Consider the following 17,985-nt stretch of genomic DNA (forward strand, 5'->3'; position numbering starts at 1 on the left):
GGGTAGTATATGGGGCTTTGGTGACAAAACGGATTGCACTGTGATAGACTGCATCCAATTTGTTGAGTAGGGTATTGGAGGCTATTTTGTAAATGACATCGCCAAAGTCGAGGATTGGTAGGATGGTCAGTTTTACAAGGGTATGTTTGGCAGCATGAGTGAAGGATGCTTTGTTGCGAAATAGGAAGCCAATTCTAGATTTAACTTTGGATTGGAGATGTTTGATATGGGTCTGGAAGGAGAGTTTACAGTCTAACCAGACACCTAAGTATTTGTAGTTGTCCACGTATTCTAAGTCAGAGCCGTCCAGAGTAGTAATGTTGGACAGGCGGGTAGGTACAGGTAGCGATCGGTTGAAGAGCATGCATTTAGTTTTACTTGTATTTAAGAGCAATTGGAGGCCACGGAAGGAGAGTTGTATGGCATTGAAGCTTGCCTGGAGGGTTGTTAACACAGTGTCCAAAGAAGGGCCAGAAGTATACAGAATGGTGTCGTCTGCGTAGAGGTGGATCAGAGACTCACCAGCAGCAAGAGCGACCTCATTGATGTATACAGAGAAGAGAGTCGGTCCAATAATTGAACCCTGTGGCACCCCATAGAGACTGCCAGAGGTCCGGACAGCAGACCCTCCGATTTGACACACTGAACTCTATCAGAGAAGTAGTTGGTGAACCAGGCGAGGCAATCATTTGAGAAACCAAGGCTGTCGAGTCTGCCGTTGAGGATGTGGTGATTGACAAAGTCGAAAGCCTTGGCCAGATCAATGAATACGGCTGCACAGTAATGTTTCTTATCGATGGCGGTTAAGATATCATTTAGGACCTTGAGCGTGGCTGAGGTGCACCCATGACCAGCTCTGAAACCAGATTGCATAGCAGAGAAGGTATGGTGAGATTCGAAATGGTCGGTAGTCTGTTTGTTGACTTGGCTTTCGAAGACCTTAGAAAGGCATGGTAGGATAGATATAGGTCTGTAGCAGTTTGGGTCAAGAGTGTCCCCCCCTTTGAAGAGGGGGATGACCGCAGCTGCTTTCCAATCTTTGGGAATCTCAGACGACACGAAAGAGAGGTTGAACAGGCTAGTAATAGGGGTGGGAACAATTTTGGCAGATAATTTTAGAAAGAAAGGGTCCAGATTGTCTAGCCCGGCTGATTTGTAGGGGTCCAGATTTTGCAGCTCATTCAGAACATCAGCTGAGCAGATTTGGGAGAAGGAGAAATGGGGAAGGCTTGGGCGAGTTGTTGTGGGGGGTGCAGTGCTGTTGACCGGGGTAGGAGTAGCCAGGTGGAAAGCATAGAAAAGCGTAGAAAAATGCTTATTGAAATTCTCAATTATGGTGGATTTATCAGTGGTGACAGTGTTTCCTATCTTCAGTGCAGTGGGCAGCTGGGAGGAGGTGTTCTTATTCTCCATGGACTTTACAGTGTCCCAGAACTTTTTTGAGTTAGTGTTGCAGGAAGAATGAGGCGAGACCCTAACCTTTTCTTAAAGGACGACTGCACTTCCTGATTTGGCCTCGTTTAAAAAATTTGCTTCATTCATTTTGTCATTAAATGCTTTGAATATTTGTATATGAAATTCTACAATATGTAATTGATTTGATGTTTTTAAGTCAATTTGGAGGAATTTTTATATATTGTCCCATGTACATTGTGGAATTTACCGATGGTCCCTAACTAGCCCCATAGGAATTCCAAAGTCGACCCAAATTTACCACTGACATTGCGTTTGGGTCACGTGCACCTGTACTGCCAGCTGTGGGCATATGGACAGGATTGAAACAAACCCAACCTTCATTAACTTTGTGATGCAGTCATAAAACTCTTGTTTTTGACGAGACCGACTTTATGACAAGAATTATCCTATTTGCACTAGTCAATTTTGACAGTATAATCAAATGTTTCTGACTCACTGACGTGACCATAAGTTGTTTTCTAAATGTGAAGTAGTTTTTTTAGGGGCAGTTGCTCTTTAAAAGGAGCCACTCCCGCCCTCTGCTTATTCTCAAGCGTGCTTCTCTTCCTCACGCCCTTGCGAGCAGGGTAAGGCAGTGATACGTCTTAGTCATATTATCAGAGGACAAGGTTACGCAAGTAACCTTAAGTTCTCTTTCAAGTACTAATTTCGTTGTATCACATATGGGGATATGGCCAACTCCCATATCGCAAAAAACATGCTGTCCGAAGCCAGGGTAGGCCCAACATCACCAACCCTCAGAGGTCCCGTTACTGAGAGTACACACCGAGAATGTGCAGAAACAACCCATTGGGAAGAACCTCATAACAAATAGAGGTGAAGCCCAATATGTGGCTTTTAAAATCTCAGTTCAATGAAATACACTATATATGTAAAAGTATGATTAAAAGGATTTGGCTATTTTAGCCACACCCGTTGCTGACAGGTGTATCAAATCAAAACATTGGCAGTAGAATGGCCTTACTGAAGAGCTCAGGGATTTTCAACATAGCACTGTCATAGGATGCCACCTTGCCAACAAGTAAGTTGATAACATTTCTGCCCTGCTAGAGCTGCCCCGGTCAACTGTAAGTGCTGTTATTGTGAAGTGGAAACGTCAAGGAGCAACAACAGCTCAGCCGTGAAGTGGTAGCTAACACAAGCTCACAGAACGGGACCGCCAAGTGCTGAAGCACGTAGCGGGTAAAAAGTGCAACATTCACTACCGAGTTCCAAACTGCCTCTGGAAGCAACATCAGCACAAGAACTGTTCATCGGGAGTTTCATGAAATGTGTTCCCATTGCCGAGCAGACGCACACAAGCCTAAGATCACCATGCTCAATGCCAAGCGTCGGCTGGAGTTGTGTAAAGCTTGCCGACATTGTTCTCTGGAACAGTGGAAACTGTTCTCTGGAGTGATGAATCACACTGCGCCATCTGGTAGTCCGACGGAAGAATCTGGGTTTGGCGGATGCCAGTAGAACGCTACCTGCTCGAATGCATAGTGCCAGCTGTATAGTTTGGTGGAGGAGGAACAATGGTCTAGGGCTGTTTTTCATGGTTTGGGCTAGGCCCCTTAGTTCCAGTGAAGGGAAATCTTAACGCTACAGAATACAATGACAATCTAGACTAATCTAGACTTGTTTCAGCATGACAATGACCCTGGGCACGAAGTGAGGTCCGTACAGAAATGGTTTGTCGAGATAGGTGTGGAAGAACTTGACTGGCCTGCACATAGCCCTGACCTCAACTCTATCGAACATCTTTGGGATGAATTGGGATGACGACTGTGAGCCAGGCTTAATCGGCCAAAATCAAAAAGTTGACCTGACCATCCTACCGATCCTCGACTTCGGCGATGTCATTTACAAAATAGCCTCCAACACTACTCAACAAATTGGATGCAGTCTATCACAGTGCCATCCGTTTTGTCACCAAAGCCCCATATACTACCCACCACTGCGACCTGTACACTCTCGTTGGCTGGCCCTCGCTTCATACTCGTCGCCAAACCCACTGACTCCAGGTCATCTACAAGTCTCTGCTAGGTAAAGCCCCACCTTATCTCAGCTCGCTGGTCACCATAGCAGCACTATATTTCACTGGTCACCCCCAAAGCCTATTCCTCCTTTGGCCGCCTTTCCTTCCATTCCTCTGCTGCCAATGACTGGAACGAACTGCAAAAATCACTGAAGCTGGAGACTCATATCTCCCTCACTAGCTTTAAGCACCAGCTGTCAGAGCAGCTCACAGATCTCTGCACCTCTGCACCTCTGCCCATCTGTAAATAGCCCATCCAACTCCCTCATCCCCATACTGTATGTATTTATTTATTGCTCCTTTGCACCCCAGTATCTCTACTTGCACATCTACCATCTAGTGTTTAATTTTTATATTGTATTTACTTTTCCCCCATGTCCTATTTATTGCCTTGCCTCCCTTACCCTACCTCATTTGCACACACTGTGTATAGACTTTTTCTACTGTATTATTGACTTTGTTTATTCCATGTGTAACTCTGTTGTATGTGTCGAACTGCTTTGCTTTATCTTGGCCAGGTCGCAGTTGTAAATGAGAACTTTTTCTCAACTAGCCTACCTGGTTAAATAAATAAAATAAAGATCATTGGCCTATATGGATAGAGCTAAATTGAAATGTTTCTTATAGAGATATGGAATGCATGACCATGGTAGCAATTACAAGGGAAATGTTTGGAGATTATGGGAAATTATTAGACAAAAGATGAGGACACAACAGTTCTTCATCTGCATTACTTGCTGTTTGGGGTTATTGGCTAGGTTTCTGTATAGCTCTTTGACATCTTTCTGATATAAAAAGGGCTTTATAAATACATTTGATTCACCTGACACGACTGAATCTAAACATTACACTGTTTATCTGTATTTTACATTTACTGTACCTTTTGCCGCATTTGTTGCTAACAAAATCTGTCGTACACGTCAATCCAGAGCATCCCAAACATGCTCAATGGGTGACATGTCTGAGTATGTAGGCCATAGAAGAACTGGGACAGTTTTGAGTCTTGGCAGGCTGCTGCGTCACTGGGGACCTCAGTCCCCCAAGGCCAGCTTGTTGCCCCCTACCAGCTGTGATGCAGGGACGAGATGCAGGAACCAGCGGCTGTCCACGGGGCCCTGGTCTGCAGGGCAAGCAAAAGTTAAAGGCTTTGCCTTATTTCTTGTGCATGTCACACTTCTGCTGCATGGCGGCGACAGTGGGCCCAAACAACTCCTTGGGTGACACTGGGGCTTCCAAGATGCATTATAAGCTCAGCCAAAGCGCCATTCCTCCCACAACCGCTAGGCTGATGGTACGCTCACAGCCTTGGGAGGCACAGAGGTTCAGGTCTGTAATTCCTCCATATTGTGCATATCCAGGCTAGGGGTACACCTGGCAAGAATCTTTGGGACAGGAGTCTCTTCCCATTGTATAGGTCCCTTGACTCGCCCTGAGCCCCTGTAGGAGACGGCCACTCGATGCAGAGTCTGGCCGCAGCCCGCTTGCAGACATGAAGGATCCCAAACTCCACTAGAGAGGCAGCTCCACTGCTCTCGTGGCCGTGAGGCCTGCAGACTTGAGAAGGGGGAGAATGGGGTTGTCAGTCCGCACCTCCTGAGCAATCTCGTGGATATCCGTGAGATTATTCTCCTCCTCTTCCTTGTTGTCCCCTGACTTGCTACATCATCAGACAGTGACAGGAGGGAGTCAAGGCTATCCGTGACCTCTCCCTAACTGGGAGAGGTTGCAGAGAGCCTACCCTCAGGTGTCGCTGTTTGCTTGGAGGCAAGAGGGGCTATCAAGATCGAAGTATGTTTAAGCCTCTTCTTCAGACCAGCCCTCATCTGCAGTGCTTGCAGAACTCCGGGTCCTCGAGCGCCTCTTGGGGATGTCCCTTACCCAAGCAATTGATGCATAGAGGGTGGGAATCTTTCCCTGCAATCATGGACCTACAGGCACATGAATGTGGGGGTTCGAGTGCTAGGCTCGTCCCTGGACGGGGTAGCAGTGGACATTGTGAGGAATGAGGCTTGCTAGGGGGACCGAGCAGCATCTGTTATAGGAGCAAAGTGTAAACTGCGTACGAAGCTAGCTAGTTAGAAGCCTTGCGACTAACAGCTAGCAATAATGAGCTTCGTAGAACCCTATAGCCGTGAGGCTAGTTGGGCGTTAGCTAGCTAGCAGCTATCCCGTGGTGAAGGGGTGGGACGTTAGCTAGCTAGCAGCTACCTCATGGTACGCCATGGCTAGCTCAGTGCTGACTGAAGGAAACCACATGGTGGCAGAGTTCACTTTCAGATAGAGTGCTCCCGTAAACAAGGGCGCCATGAGGCTGAGCTGGTCGGTGTAGTTAACAGAACGGGTGAACGTAGGTTATACTACACGAGAGAAGTGAGATGACAATGCTACCACGTTGCAGGTAGGGTATGCTAGTGCGGATAGCTTGCCTCTCAGTGAGCTAGCCATGTTAGCCTAACCGAGTCTCAAGCTAGCCGTGAAGCAACAGAGACTGAGAAGTAGATAAGGAATTTCGATACAAAAATAAAACCTTAGTACTCAACCTCTCGACGGTCTGAAGACCTTTCGCACGGCAGCAATATCCTTCATGGTTCACTTGTGAGCAGTTAAGCAGGAAAACGGGTATCCAGTCGATATGAGGAAAGCTACAGTACTATTGCTCTTCGTGAGGCAGAGAAGCGAGAATAACCAGAGGGCAGAGTGGCTCTTTTTCACCTCATTCATCACTATACCGGTCTGTCTCCAACAGATACTTTTGATATTATATGTGATACATCAAAACAAGTATTTGAAAGAGAACCAAATGTAATTGTCTATTGCACAATAATCAGATTCAATTTGATTGGTACATGCACACTCTGTCCTGGAAAGCTTAATAAAATCAAACAAACCACTTCACATGAAATTGAACTGCCTATGTATTAGAATGGAATAACTGCTGTCACACCCTTTTCTACTAGTACTGATGCCTTCTGGTTGTCTTCCTGGGTTGCCAGGCGTCCACTCCCCTGGGCGGTGAGTGCTCACCCCAAACGCAAAGTGGAGGACGTGCGGCCCATCTTCTGGGCCTCCAGACCCAAGAGCTACATATACAGAACACAGGACTGGGACGACTTCCCCAACGGACGATGGTGAGCAAGCCATACACTGGACAAAAGCTTTAGAGAAATCACCTTGCACCTTGGCTAGTTTGTGGTTAGACATGGTTACATTTCCAATGTTTTTGTAGCTGTCATTGGTCTAATAGTGAAGGGAATGCATGATATACAGTACGTTTGTTATCTCAACCTATTCTGTGACTTTTCCATGTGAATAAGTACTGTATAATCAGTGAAAAGACAATGTTCCCAGGACTTATCAGCTTGGCTCTGTGTTATTTCAGGGGCAACTCGTCATCTCCAGCCTTTGGCGAACTCAACGATTACTACCTGTTCTACCTGAAGAGTAAGTCGTCCAAGGACGCCCTGCTGAAGATGTGGGGCGAGGAGCTGACCAGTGAGCAGAGTGTCTACGAGGTTTTCACCAGCTACATCAAGGCCCAGCCCAACTGCGCCGGACACAAGGTGACGCCTGGCCCTGGACACTTCAGACTGAAATATTTCAGTCAGCTTTCTTTCGCTTGGAGCTTCATGAATTCGACCCACGTGGCCATTATGACTACCACCTAAACCCGTAATTTCCGCTTTGCTCAACTGACATCAATGATCGGCTGTTATCTCCTAGGTGATGTGTCTGCCATGGAACGACGAGCCGCTGGCTCCGGAGACCAACTTAATGATGGACGAGCTCGACAAGGTGAACCGCCGGGGGGTCCTCACCATCAACTCCCAGCCCACCATCAATGGCAAGCCCTCCGACGACCCCATCGTGGGCTGGGGCCCACCGGGGGGCTACGTCTTCCAGAAGGTGAAGTTAGGCCTCCGTGGTTTGGTTTTGGGGATTACCAATTATAAGATTATATAACATGATAAAGGCTCATACATACATACTTTATAACAAGTTATAAATCATCATACTGTACCTGCAGGCCTAAAGTAAAGTTTTACCAAAATAATTGTAGAAAGAAGGTAGGCCTACCAAAGGGAGGGGAGATTTAAACATTTGAATTTATAACACAATTTAAACATCCATAAAGTCATTCAAATTATCAAGTATTAAAATAAGGTAAAATAACTGTTTAGGAAAATGAAGGCTGTCCCCTTTTCTTTCTTGTCACGATGTTGAGAGTTGGGTGATTCACAATCTTTCCTAGAAATGAGGAAGAGTGAATAAATTAAAGGTTTCTCAAACTTAGTTATTGTATTACACGCATACTAATCATGTAATGACATTAACCTAATGCTGTGCGACGTTTGCAAATTCAACAGGCCTATCTGGAATTTTTCACCTCGAGTGAAAACGTCACCGTTCTCCTCAAAGTGCTGAAGAAGTACGAACCTCGCGTCAACTACCACATTGTCAATGTTCATGTAAGTTCATCTATATATATTAGCCTACATTTACACCTGTTTTGTGAATTGAATGGATCGTTGGATTGATCTACTGGTCAATTGTTTCCATTTACAGGGTCAGAATACGACGAACGCCCATGACATGCAACCCAATGCTGTGACGTGGGGCATCTTCCCCGGCAGGGAGATTGTCCAGCCCACGGTGGTGGATCCAGTCAGCTTCATGTACTGGAAGGTAAAGGTCAAAGGTCATCTCATTAACCTACTGGCCCCTTCCAGGAACATTACCCCCTATGCACTTGTAAGCAATGAGGTGAAACCATCTCTCAGAAGTAATGACAGAGTGTGCTAGGGGTTGTTTCTGGTTCTGGAACGTTCCCTTGACTCGGATGAGTTTGTGAAATGCTTGTCATTGGTTCTCTATGAAAATTTTCAGAGATTTTAGTTGAGTATGGAATTTTTAAACCTCTACATCGTCTCTCTGAGCTGGAGCGTGAGGCCTTTTAAAGTAATCGTTTTCAAAGTCATTATTTTGTGTGGAATTTATAAAGCTTCCTGAAAGTTTTATCAGAGCTGTAAAAGCTAAATCAATGTCGAAACACTTGAAATTCCCACCTTTCAGAAATGCGTAGAGTTAATTGTTTTCACCTTCTTTTAATAGGACGAGGCCTTTGCCCTGTGGATTGAGCAGTGGGCCAAGCTGTATGAGGACGAGTCGCCATCACGCATGATCATCAAGTACATCCACGACAACTACTTCCTAGTCAACCTGGTGGACAACGACTTCCCATTGGACAACTGCCTGTGGCAGGTCATCGACGACATGTTTGAGCTGCTTGACAACCCCCCGGAGGAGCAACCCACGGAGCAACCTGTAGAACAGCCTGCCGAGGAGTCACCCGTGGAAGATCAATCCCCAAAGTAACTGTGGCGACAGCCACTGACTGACTTTTTTACTTTTTCTCCCCGGTGCTGCGATCGAGAACTTTTCACTAAAAACTAACACCACAAAGTACTTAACTGGAGTATTAAACTATACACAGTATATATACTGAATATACACTGCTCAAAAAAATAAAGGGAACACTTAAACAACACAATGTAACTCCAAGTCAACCACATTTCTGTGAAATCAAACTGTCCACTTAGGAAGCAACACTGATTGACAATAAATTTCACAAGCTGTTGTGCAAATGGAATAGACAACAGGTAGAAATTATAGGCAATTAGCAAGACACCCCCAATAAAGGAGTGGTTCTGCAGGTGGTGACCACAGACCAATTCTCAGTTCCTATGCTTCCTGACAGATTTTTTGGTCACTTTTGAATGCTGGCGGTGCTTTCACGCTAGTGGTATAGCATGAGACGGAGTCTACAACCCACACAAGTGGCTCAGGTAGTGCAGCTCATCCAGGATGGCACATCAATGCGAGCTGTGGCAAGAAGGTTTGCTGTGTCTGTCAGCGTAGTGTCCAGAGCATGGAGGCGCTACCAGGAGACAGGCCAGTACATCAGGAGACGTGGAGGAGGCTGTAGGAGGGCCTCAACCCAGTAGCAGGACCGCTACCTCCGCCTTTGTGCAAGGAGGAGCAGGAGGAGCACTGCCAGAGCCCTGCAAAATGACCTCCAGCAGGCCACAAATGTGCATGTGTCTGCTCAAACGGTCAGAAATAGACTCCATGAGGGTGGTATGAGGGCCCGACGTCCACAGGTGGTGGTTGTGCTTACAGCCCAACACGGTGCAGGACGTTTGGCATTTGCCAGAGAACACCAAGATTGGCAAATTCGCCACTGGCGCCCTGAGCTCTTCACAGATGAAAGCAGGTTCACACTGAGCACATGTGACAGACATGACAGAGTCTGGAGACGCTGTGGAGAACGTTCTGCTGCCTGCAACATCCTCCAGCATGACCGGTTTGGCGGTGGGTCAGTCATGGTGTGGGGTGGCATTTCTTTGGGGGGGGCGCACAGCCCTCCATATGCAAGCCAGAGGTAGAGCACTGCCATTAGGTACCGAGATGAGATCCTCAGACCCCTTGTGAGACCATATGCTGGTGCGGTTGGCCCTGGGTTCCTCCTAATGCAAGACAATGCTAGACCTCATGTGGCTGGAGTGTGTCAGCAGTTCCTGCAAGAGGAAGGCATTGATGCTATGGACTGGCCCGCCCGTTCCCCAGACCTGAATCCAATTGAGCACATCTGGGACATCATGTCTCGCTCCATCCACCAACTTTGCACCACAGGCTGTCCAGGAGTTGGCGGATGCTTTAGTCCATTCGCCACCTCATCAGGAGAATGCCCAGGCGTTGTAGGGAGGTCATACAGGCACGTGGAGGCAATACACACTACTGAGCCTCATTTTGACTTGTTTTAAGGACATTACATCAAAGTTGGATCAGCCTGTAGTGTGGTTTTCCACTTTAATTTTGAGTGTGACTCCAAATCCAGACCTCCATGGGTTGATAAATTTGATTTCCATTGATAATTTATGTGTGATTTTGTTGTCAGCACATTCAACTATGTAAAGAAAAAAGTATTTAATAAGAATATTTCATTCATTCAGATCTAGGATGTTATTTTAGTGTTCCCTTTATTTTTTTGAGCAGTGTATATATAAATGCTACATGCCACAATTTAATTGATTTTACTGTTACAGTTCATGAGGAAATCAAATCAAAATCAAATGTATTTATATAGCCCTTCGTACATCAGCTGATATCTCAAAGTGCTGTACAGAAACCCAGGCTAAAACCCCAAACAACAAGCAATGCATGTATTGAAGCACGTTGGGTGGCCCGTCCTCTTCTGGCTGTGCCGGGTGGAGATTATAACAGAACATTGCCAAGATGTTCAAATGTTCATAAATGACCAGCATGGTCAAATAATAGGTCTGGGACAGGTAGCACGTCCGGTGAACAGGTCAGGATTCCTTAGCCGCAGGCAGAACAGTTGAAACTGGAGCAGGAGCACGGCCAGGTGGACTGGAGACAGCAAGGAGTCATCATGCCAGGTAGTCTTGAGGCATGGTCCAAGGGCTCAGGTCCTCCGAGAGAGAGAGAAAGAAAGAGAATTAGAGAGAGCATACTGGGGGCGCCAACCCAGGAAATCCGTCAATTTAAATAAATTAATTAGGCCCTAATAAAAAATTATAATATATGGATTTCACATGACTGGGAATACAGATATTCATCTGTTGGTCACAGATACCTTTTAAGAAAAATGGGCCCCAGGATCTCCTTGTGGTATTTTAGTGCATTCAAATTGCCATCAATAAACATTCCATTATCTGGCAACGGCTCTGGTGGAGATTCCTGCAGTCAGCATGCCAACTGCATGTCTCTCAAAACATGAGACATCTGTGGCATTATATTGTATGACAAAACTGCACATTCTAGAGTGGCCTTTTATTGTCCCCAGTACGTAGGTGCACCTGTGTAATGATCATGCTATTTCATCAGCTTCTTGATATGCCACATCTGTCAGGTGAATGTATTCTCTTGGCAAAGGAGAAATGCTCACTAACGGGAATGTAAACAGATTTGTGCCAAACATTTGAGAGAAATAAGCTCTGTGCATATGGAACTTTTATTTCAGCTCATGAAACATGGGACTAACACTTTACATGTTGCGTTTATTTTTGTTCAGTGTACTTCAAAATTCGTTTTAAAACCATTTTAAGAATATGGATTTCATTTGAGCGATAAATGGCGAGGAAAATGTGCCATGAAAGGAACTAAATTAGTCCAACACCAGATGTTTATCTTGTGTAATATACAATATGACTGTAGCAAACTGAGCTGCGATCTGGATGATCAATCTTGATCGAGAGGCACTTCACTGAATGAATATTATGATTAATGACACAGGGAAACATGTTGGACTTTATAAACCTTTTAATTCTGTGTTTGGTGTATTCATATAAACATGTATGTACTTAAGGGTGAAAACAGTGGTACAGTATAGGAAGCTGTTTACATTGCTAAATTATTATTTTATTTTTATTTAACTCGGCAAGTCAGTTAACAACAAATTCTTATTTTCAATGACTGCCTAGGAACAGTGCCTTGTTCAGTGGCAGAACGAGAGATTTTTACCTTGGGGATTCGATCTAGCAACCTTTCGGTTACTAGTCCAATGCTCTAACCACCACGTTACCTGCCGCCCCAATTGAAATAAATGAATTAGGCCCTAATAAAAAATTATAATATATGGATTTCACATGACTGGGAATACAGATATTCATCTGTTGGTCACAGATGCCTTTAAAAAAAAATGGGCCTCAGGATCTCCTCATGGTATTTTCGTGCATTCAAATTGCCATCGATAAAATGCATTTGTATTCGTTGTCCATAGCTTATACCTGCCCATACCATAACCCCATTGCTACCATGGGGCACTCTGTTCACAACTTTGACAGTAGCAATGAGAGAGGAGATGTGTAGACTATAGAATTGCATAACCAAAGTTTAAATTGAGCAATACAGGGACTTTCTCCTGAAGCTTCAGGGTTACCGGAACACATGAGCAATGACGGACTTGTGATTACAATTGTAACAGTACTGAGCTGCTACTGACTGTTTTGGAAATTTCACGCGAGGCCTTAACTAACAAGAATTAAGCAGTGATCTCACTGCTTTATTTTTCTGCTTTTCTTTGTTCATATTTATTTATGTTGTGCAACGTGATTTATTAAGATAAATAAAAAAAACATGTTGCAACGGTGAACTGTGGCCTGATGTGTACATGGTTGTCTACATGGCGATACCATTTGCATGATGACAGTCAGTACAAAGGCTATGAGACCTCGTCACCCGCTGTCACATATTTGGGATTTCCCCTCAGAACATATGATTTGTGATTTGTCAGAAATTGGGTGAAGTATCATTAATTTCCCCTGTGGCCAGTGCGAAGTCAGATGATATCCCACTACCAAGCTGGAATGTTTTCTTATCTTTCACAGCTGCTGACCTATAGCCTACATAAAACCCAGCGCACTTGGCTGCAGTCCAAACATAACCTCATGTTCAAACATGTACCTATATGAAGTTAACCTACTGTAGCGCTGCCATTGGTAGATGCCAACAAAACCCTGTTTGTCATGGTGGTACGGGTTCAAAATATTGCCCACTGTGGTCACCTTGACCCTCTCCTGCCAACATGAGTCATCACCAGAGTCCACAAACTAAAAATAACAGCATTGAAGCCTACTTGGCAGAACTCTTCTATAAAGAGACTGACATGACCAACTGTTCTGGGGGGTTTGAGAAAGAACAAGCCAGTGATCTCCTAAGAGTTGCTTTGAATTTCATCAGTCAATCTAATCGACGATGCCTTCATGCAGGGCCACATGCTTGAAACCTGAGCCACGTCCCATCAAATGGCAAACCCAGACTATTTGCATTGCCCCCCCTATTTTATGCTGCTGCTACTCTGTTATCTATGCAGTCACTTTCATAACTCTACCTACATAACTCGACCATCCTCAGTGAAATTCCATAAAAATAGTGAAACATTAAAGTTATCCTTTTTAGATAAAACAATATTAAATATATTAATGTCACCAAATAAATGATTAAATAACTGTTTTGCAATGAAGGTCTACAGTAACTTCAACGGCTTGCTTCCATCCTCTGGTTACATTGACTTCAATACAAAACCTAGGAGGCTCTTAGGCCTCACTCCCTTCCATAGACAGTTTGTTTTGAACTAATAAAACATGTATTTGTTCAAATTATAGGAGACTGTGGAAGTATATTAGAAATACTTTTCTTGGTTTTCTAACTTTATTTTTGTGTCCAGTTAGTGCAATGTACTTCAGTGTGCAGTTTTCTGCGCCAGAATGGTTGTAACGGTTTTCTTCCGTTGAAGGAGAGGAGGACCAAAATGCAGTGTGGTTAGTGTTCAAAACATATTTAAAATAGATGATCAACGAGAACACTACAAAATACAAAACAATAAATGTGAAAACCGAAACAGTCCTAGCTGGTGCAATGACACAGACAGAAGACCACCACCCACAAACCCCAACACAAAACAAGCTACCTAAATATGGTTCCCAATCAGAGACAATGACTAACACCTGCCTCTGATTGAGAACCATATCAGGCCATACATAGAAACGGACAAACTAGACACACAACATAGAATGCCCACCCAGCTCACGTCCTGACCAACACTAAAACAAGGAAAACACAACAGAACTATGGTCAGAACGTGACAATGGTAGTCTGACCAATGCTGCTGAAAATGTTTTTTGTTTGTTGTTGAAGAACCCCTTTCACTATCATCGTCCATTAAAAGATGAGAGTTTGACGCGGCGCCTTCATTTTCGCGTGCGCTCAAGTAAGCCTTACACTTTCCTCCGGTATTTATTTAGCGAAGATTAATAACACATAATCACTCCGGACAGACACAAACAAAAACTCATGATATAAATATTGCTGCAGCCTAGTCTACACCTAAACATTAGAGATCTGACATGCTGTATGGGAAGAAAACGAGGACATTTTCCCGTCTGATCATATGAGCAGCTGCATACAGCCTATGCGCCATGTCCATCTGGTCAGGATAAACTAATTGGTAACATTATGTATTTATAGTCCATTTGTGTGTCAGGAGAAAATATGAATGAGATCAAATTTAGTTTATATTCAAAATTGTGCTGGCTAGGCTGCCTATACGTTTTCAATCCATAATGATTAACTGGAATTAATGAATCAACATAATAGTGATGACGGATGTGAGTAAATGTTTTGTAGGGCCTACAGCTGCATAGGCCTGAACGATGCAAACATGCATAAAGCAAGCTCAGCCCTGTGGGTTCTATTGTCTCAGTTGTTTTTTTTATTTTTTTATTTTTTTTTATTTCACCTTTATTTAACCAGGTAGGCTAGTTGAGAACAAGTTCTCATTTGCAACTGCGACCTGGCCAAGATAAGGCATAGCAGTGTGAACAGACAACACAGAGTTACACATGGAGTAAACAATTAACAAGTCAATAACACAGTAGAAAAAAGGGGAGTCTATATATACATTGTGTGCAAAAGGCATGAGAAGGTAGGCAAATAATTACAATTATGCAGATTAACACTGGAGTGATAAATGATCAGATGGTTATGTAAAGGTAGAGATAGAGATATTGGTGTGCAAAAGAGCAGAAAAATAAATAAATAAAAACAGTATGGGGATGAGGTAGGTGAAAATGGGTGGGCTATTTACCAATAGACTATGTACAGCTGCAGCGATCGGTTAGCTGCTCAGATAGCAGATGTTTGAAGTTGGTGAGGCAGATAAAAGTCTCCAACTTCAGCGATTTTTGCAATTCGTTCCAATCACAGGCAGCAGAGAACTGGAACGAAAGGCGGCCAAATGAGGTGTTGGCTTTAGGGATGATCAGTGAGATACACCTGCTGGAGCGCGTGCTACGGATGGGTGTTGCCATCGTAACCAGTGAACTGAGATAAGGCGGAGCTTTACCTAGCATGGACTTGTAGATGACCTGGAGCCAGTGGGTCTGGCGACGAATATGTAGCGAGGGCCAGCCGACTAGAGCATACAAGTCGCAGTGGTGGGTGGTATAAGGTGCTTTAGTGACAAAACGGATGGCACTGTGATAAACTGCATCCAGTTTGCTGAGTAGAGTGTTGGAAGCAATTTTGTAGATGACATCGCCGAAGTCGAGGATCGGTAGGATAGTCAGTTTTACTAGGGTAAGTTTGGCGGCGTGAGTGAAGGAGGCTTTGTTGCGGAATAGAAAGCCGACTCTTGATTTGATTTTCGATTGGAGATGTTTGATATGGGTCTGGAAGGAGAGTTTAGAGTCTAGCCAGACACCTAGGTACTTATAGATGTCCACATATTCAAGGTCGGAACCATCCAGGGTGGTGATGCTGGTCAGGCGTGCGGGTGCAGGCAGCGAACGGTTGAAAAGCATGCATTTGGTTTTACTAGCGTTTAAGAGCAGTTGGAGGCCACGGAAGGAGTGCTGTATGGCATTGAAGCTCGTTTGGAGGTTAGATAGCACAGTGTCCAAGGACGGGCCGGAAGTATATAGAATGGTGTCGTCTGCGTAGAGGTGGATCAGGGAATCGCCCGCAGCATGAGAAACATCATTGATATATACAGAGAAAAGAGTCGGCCCGAGAATTGAACCCTGTGGCACCCCCATAGAGACTGCCAGAGGACCGGACAGCATGCCCTCCGATTTGACACACTGAACTCTGTCTGCAAAGTAATTGGTGAACCAGGCAAGGCAGTCATCCGAAAAACCGAGGCTACTGAGTCTGCCGATAAGAATACGGTGATTGACAGAGTCGAAAGCCTTGGCAAGGTCTATGAAGACGGCTGCACAGTACTGTCTTTTATCGATGGCGGTTATGATATCGTTTAGTACCTTGAGCGTGGCTGAGGTACACCCGTGACCGGCTCGGAAACCAGATTGCACAGCGGAGAAGGTACGGTGGGATTCAAGATGGTCAGTGATCTGTTTGTTGACTTGGCTTTCGAAGACCTTAGATAGGCAGGGCAGGATGGATATTGGTCTGTAACAGTTTGGGTCCAGGGTGTCGCCCCCTTTGAAGAGGGGGATGACTGCGGCAGCTTTCCAATCCTTGGGGATCTCAGACGATATGAAAGAGAGGTTGAACAGGCTGGTAATAGGGGTTGCGACAATGGCGGCGGATAGTTTCAGGAATAGAGGGTCCAGATTGTCAAGCCCAGCTGATTTGTACGGGTCCAGGTTTTGCAGCTCTTTCAGAACATCTGCTATCTGGATTTGGGTAAAGGAGAACCTGGAGAGGCTTGGGCGAGTAGCTGCGGGGGGGGGGGGAGAGCTGTTGGACGAGGTTGGAGTAGCCAGGCGGAAGGCATGGCCAGCCGTTGAGAAATGCTTGTTGAAGTTTTCGATAATCATGGATTTATCGGTGGTGACCGTGTTACCTAGCCTCAGTGCAGTGGGCAGCTGGGAGGAGGTGCTCTTGTTCTCCATGGACTTCACAGTGTCCCAGAACTTTTTGGAGTTGGAGCTACAGGATGCAAACTTCTGCCTGAAAAAGTTGGCTTTAGCTTTCCTGACTGACTGTGTGTATTGGTTCCTGACTTCCCTGAACAGTTGCATATCGCGGGGACTGTTCGATGTTAGTGCAGTCCGCCACAGGATGTTTTTGTGCTGGTCGAGGGCAGTCAGGTCTGGAGTGAACCAGGGGCTATATCTGTTCTTAGTTCTGCATTTTTTGAACGGAGCATGCTTATCTAAAATGGTGAGGAAGTTACTTTTAAAGAAAGACCAGGCATCCTCAACTGACGGGATGAGGTCAATGTCCTTCCAGGATACCCGGGCCAGGTCGATTAGAAAGGCCTGCTCACAGAAGTGTTTTAGGGAGCGTTTGACAGTGATGAGGGGTGGTCGTTTGACTGCGGCTCCATAGCGGATACAGGCAATGAGGCAGTGATCGCTGAGATCCTGGTTGAAGACAGCGGAGGTGTATTTGGAGGGCCAGTTGGTCAGGATGACGTCAATGAGGGTGCCCTTGTTTACAGAGTTAGGGTTGTACCTGGTGGGTTCCTTGATGATTTGAGTGAGATTGAGGGCATCTAGCTTAGATTGTAGGACTGCCAGGGTGTTAAGCATATCCCAGTTTAGGTCACCTAACAGAACAAACTCTGAAGCTAGATGGGGGGCGATCAATTCACAAATGGTGTCCAGGGCACAGCTGGGAGCTGAGGGGGGTCGGTAGCAGGCGGCAACAGTGAGAGACTTATTTCTGGAGAGAGTAATTTTCAAAATTAGTAGTTCGAACTGTTTGGGTATGGACCTGGAAAGTATGACATTACTTTGCAGGCTATCTCTGCAGTAGACTGCAACTCCTCCTCCTTTGGCAGTTCTATCTTGACGGAAGATGTTATAGTTGGGTATGGAAATCTCAGAATTTTTGGTGGCCTTCCTGAGCCAGGATTCAGACACGGCAAGGACATCAGGGTTAGCAGAGTGTGCTAGAGCAGTGAGTAAGACAAACTTAGGGAGGAGGCTTCTGATGTTGACATG

The 17,985-nt window shown here is 45.1% G+C and overlaps 1 protein-coding gene across 3 annotated transcripts in view; it reads left to right on the top strand.

The window, feature by feature from the left end:
- The window catches only part of LOC110491842 (methylenetetrahydrofolate reductase (NADPH)), a 30,259-nt gene extending 17,591 nt beyond the window's left edge, over positions 1 to 12,668 (top strand). For all 3 annotated transcript variants that reach the window (XM_021565636.3, XM_021565637.3, XM_090202580.1), the window contains 6 exons: positions 6,490 to 6,624; positions 6,876 to 7,056; positions 7,217 to 7,399; positions 7,861 to 7,962; positions 8,060 to 8,179; positions 8,606 to 12,668. In XM_021565636.3, the coding sequence (XP_021421311.3) occupies positions 6,490 to 6,624; positions 6,876 to 7,056; positions 7,217 to 7,399; positions 7,861 to 7,962; positions 8,060 to 8,179; positions 8,606 to 8,869 (985 nt within the window). In that variant the 3' untranslated portion in view covers positions 8,870 to 12,668. The remainder of the gene's footprint in view (positions 1 to 6,489; positions 6,625 to 6,875; positions 7,057 to 7,216; positions 7,400 to 7,860; positions 7,963 to 8,059; positions 8,180 to 8,605) is intronic.
- The last annotated feature ends 5,317 nt before the right edge of the window (positions 12,669 to 17,985 follow it).

The sequence above is a fragment of the Oncorhynchus mykiss genome, chromosome 16 (genome assembly GCF_057628025.1).
Source record: "Oncorhynchus mykiss isolate SJ-2025 chromosome 16, ASM5762802v1, whole genome shotgun sequence".
Taxonomy (NCBI): domain Eukaryota; kingdom Metazoa; phylum Chordata; class Actinopteri; order Salmoniformes; family Salmonidae; genus Oncorhynchus; species Oncorhynchus mykiss.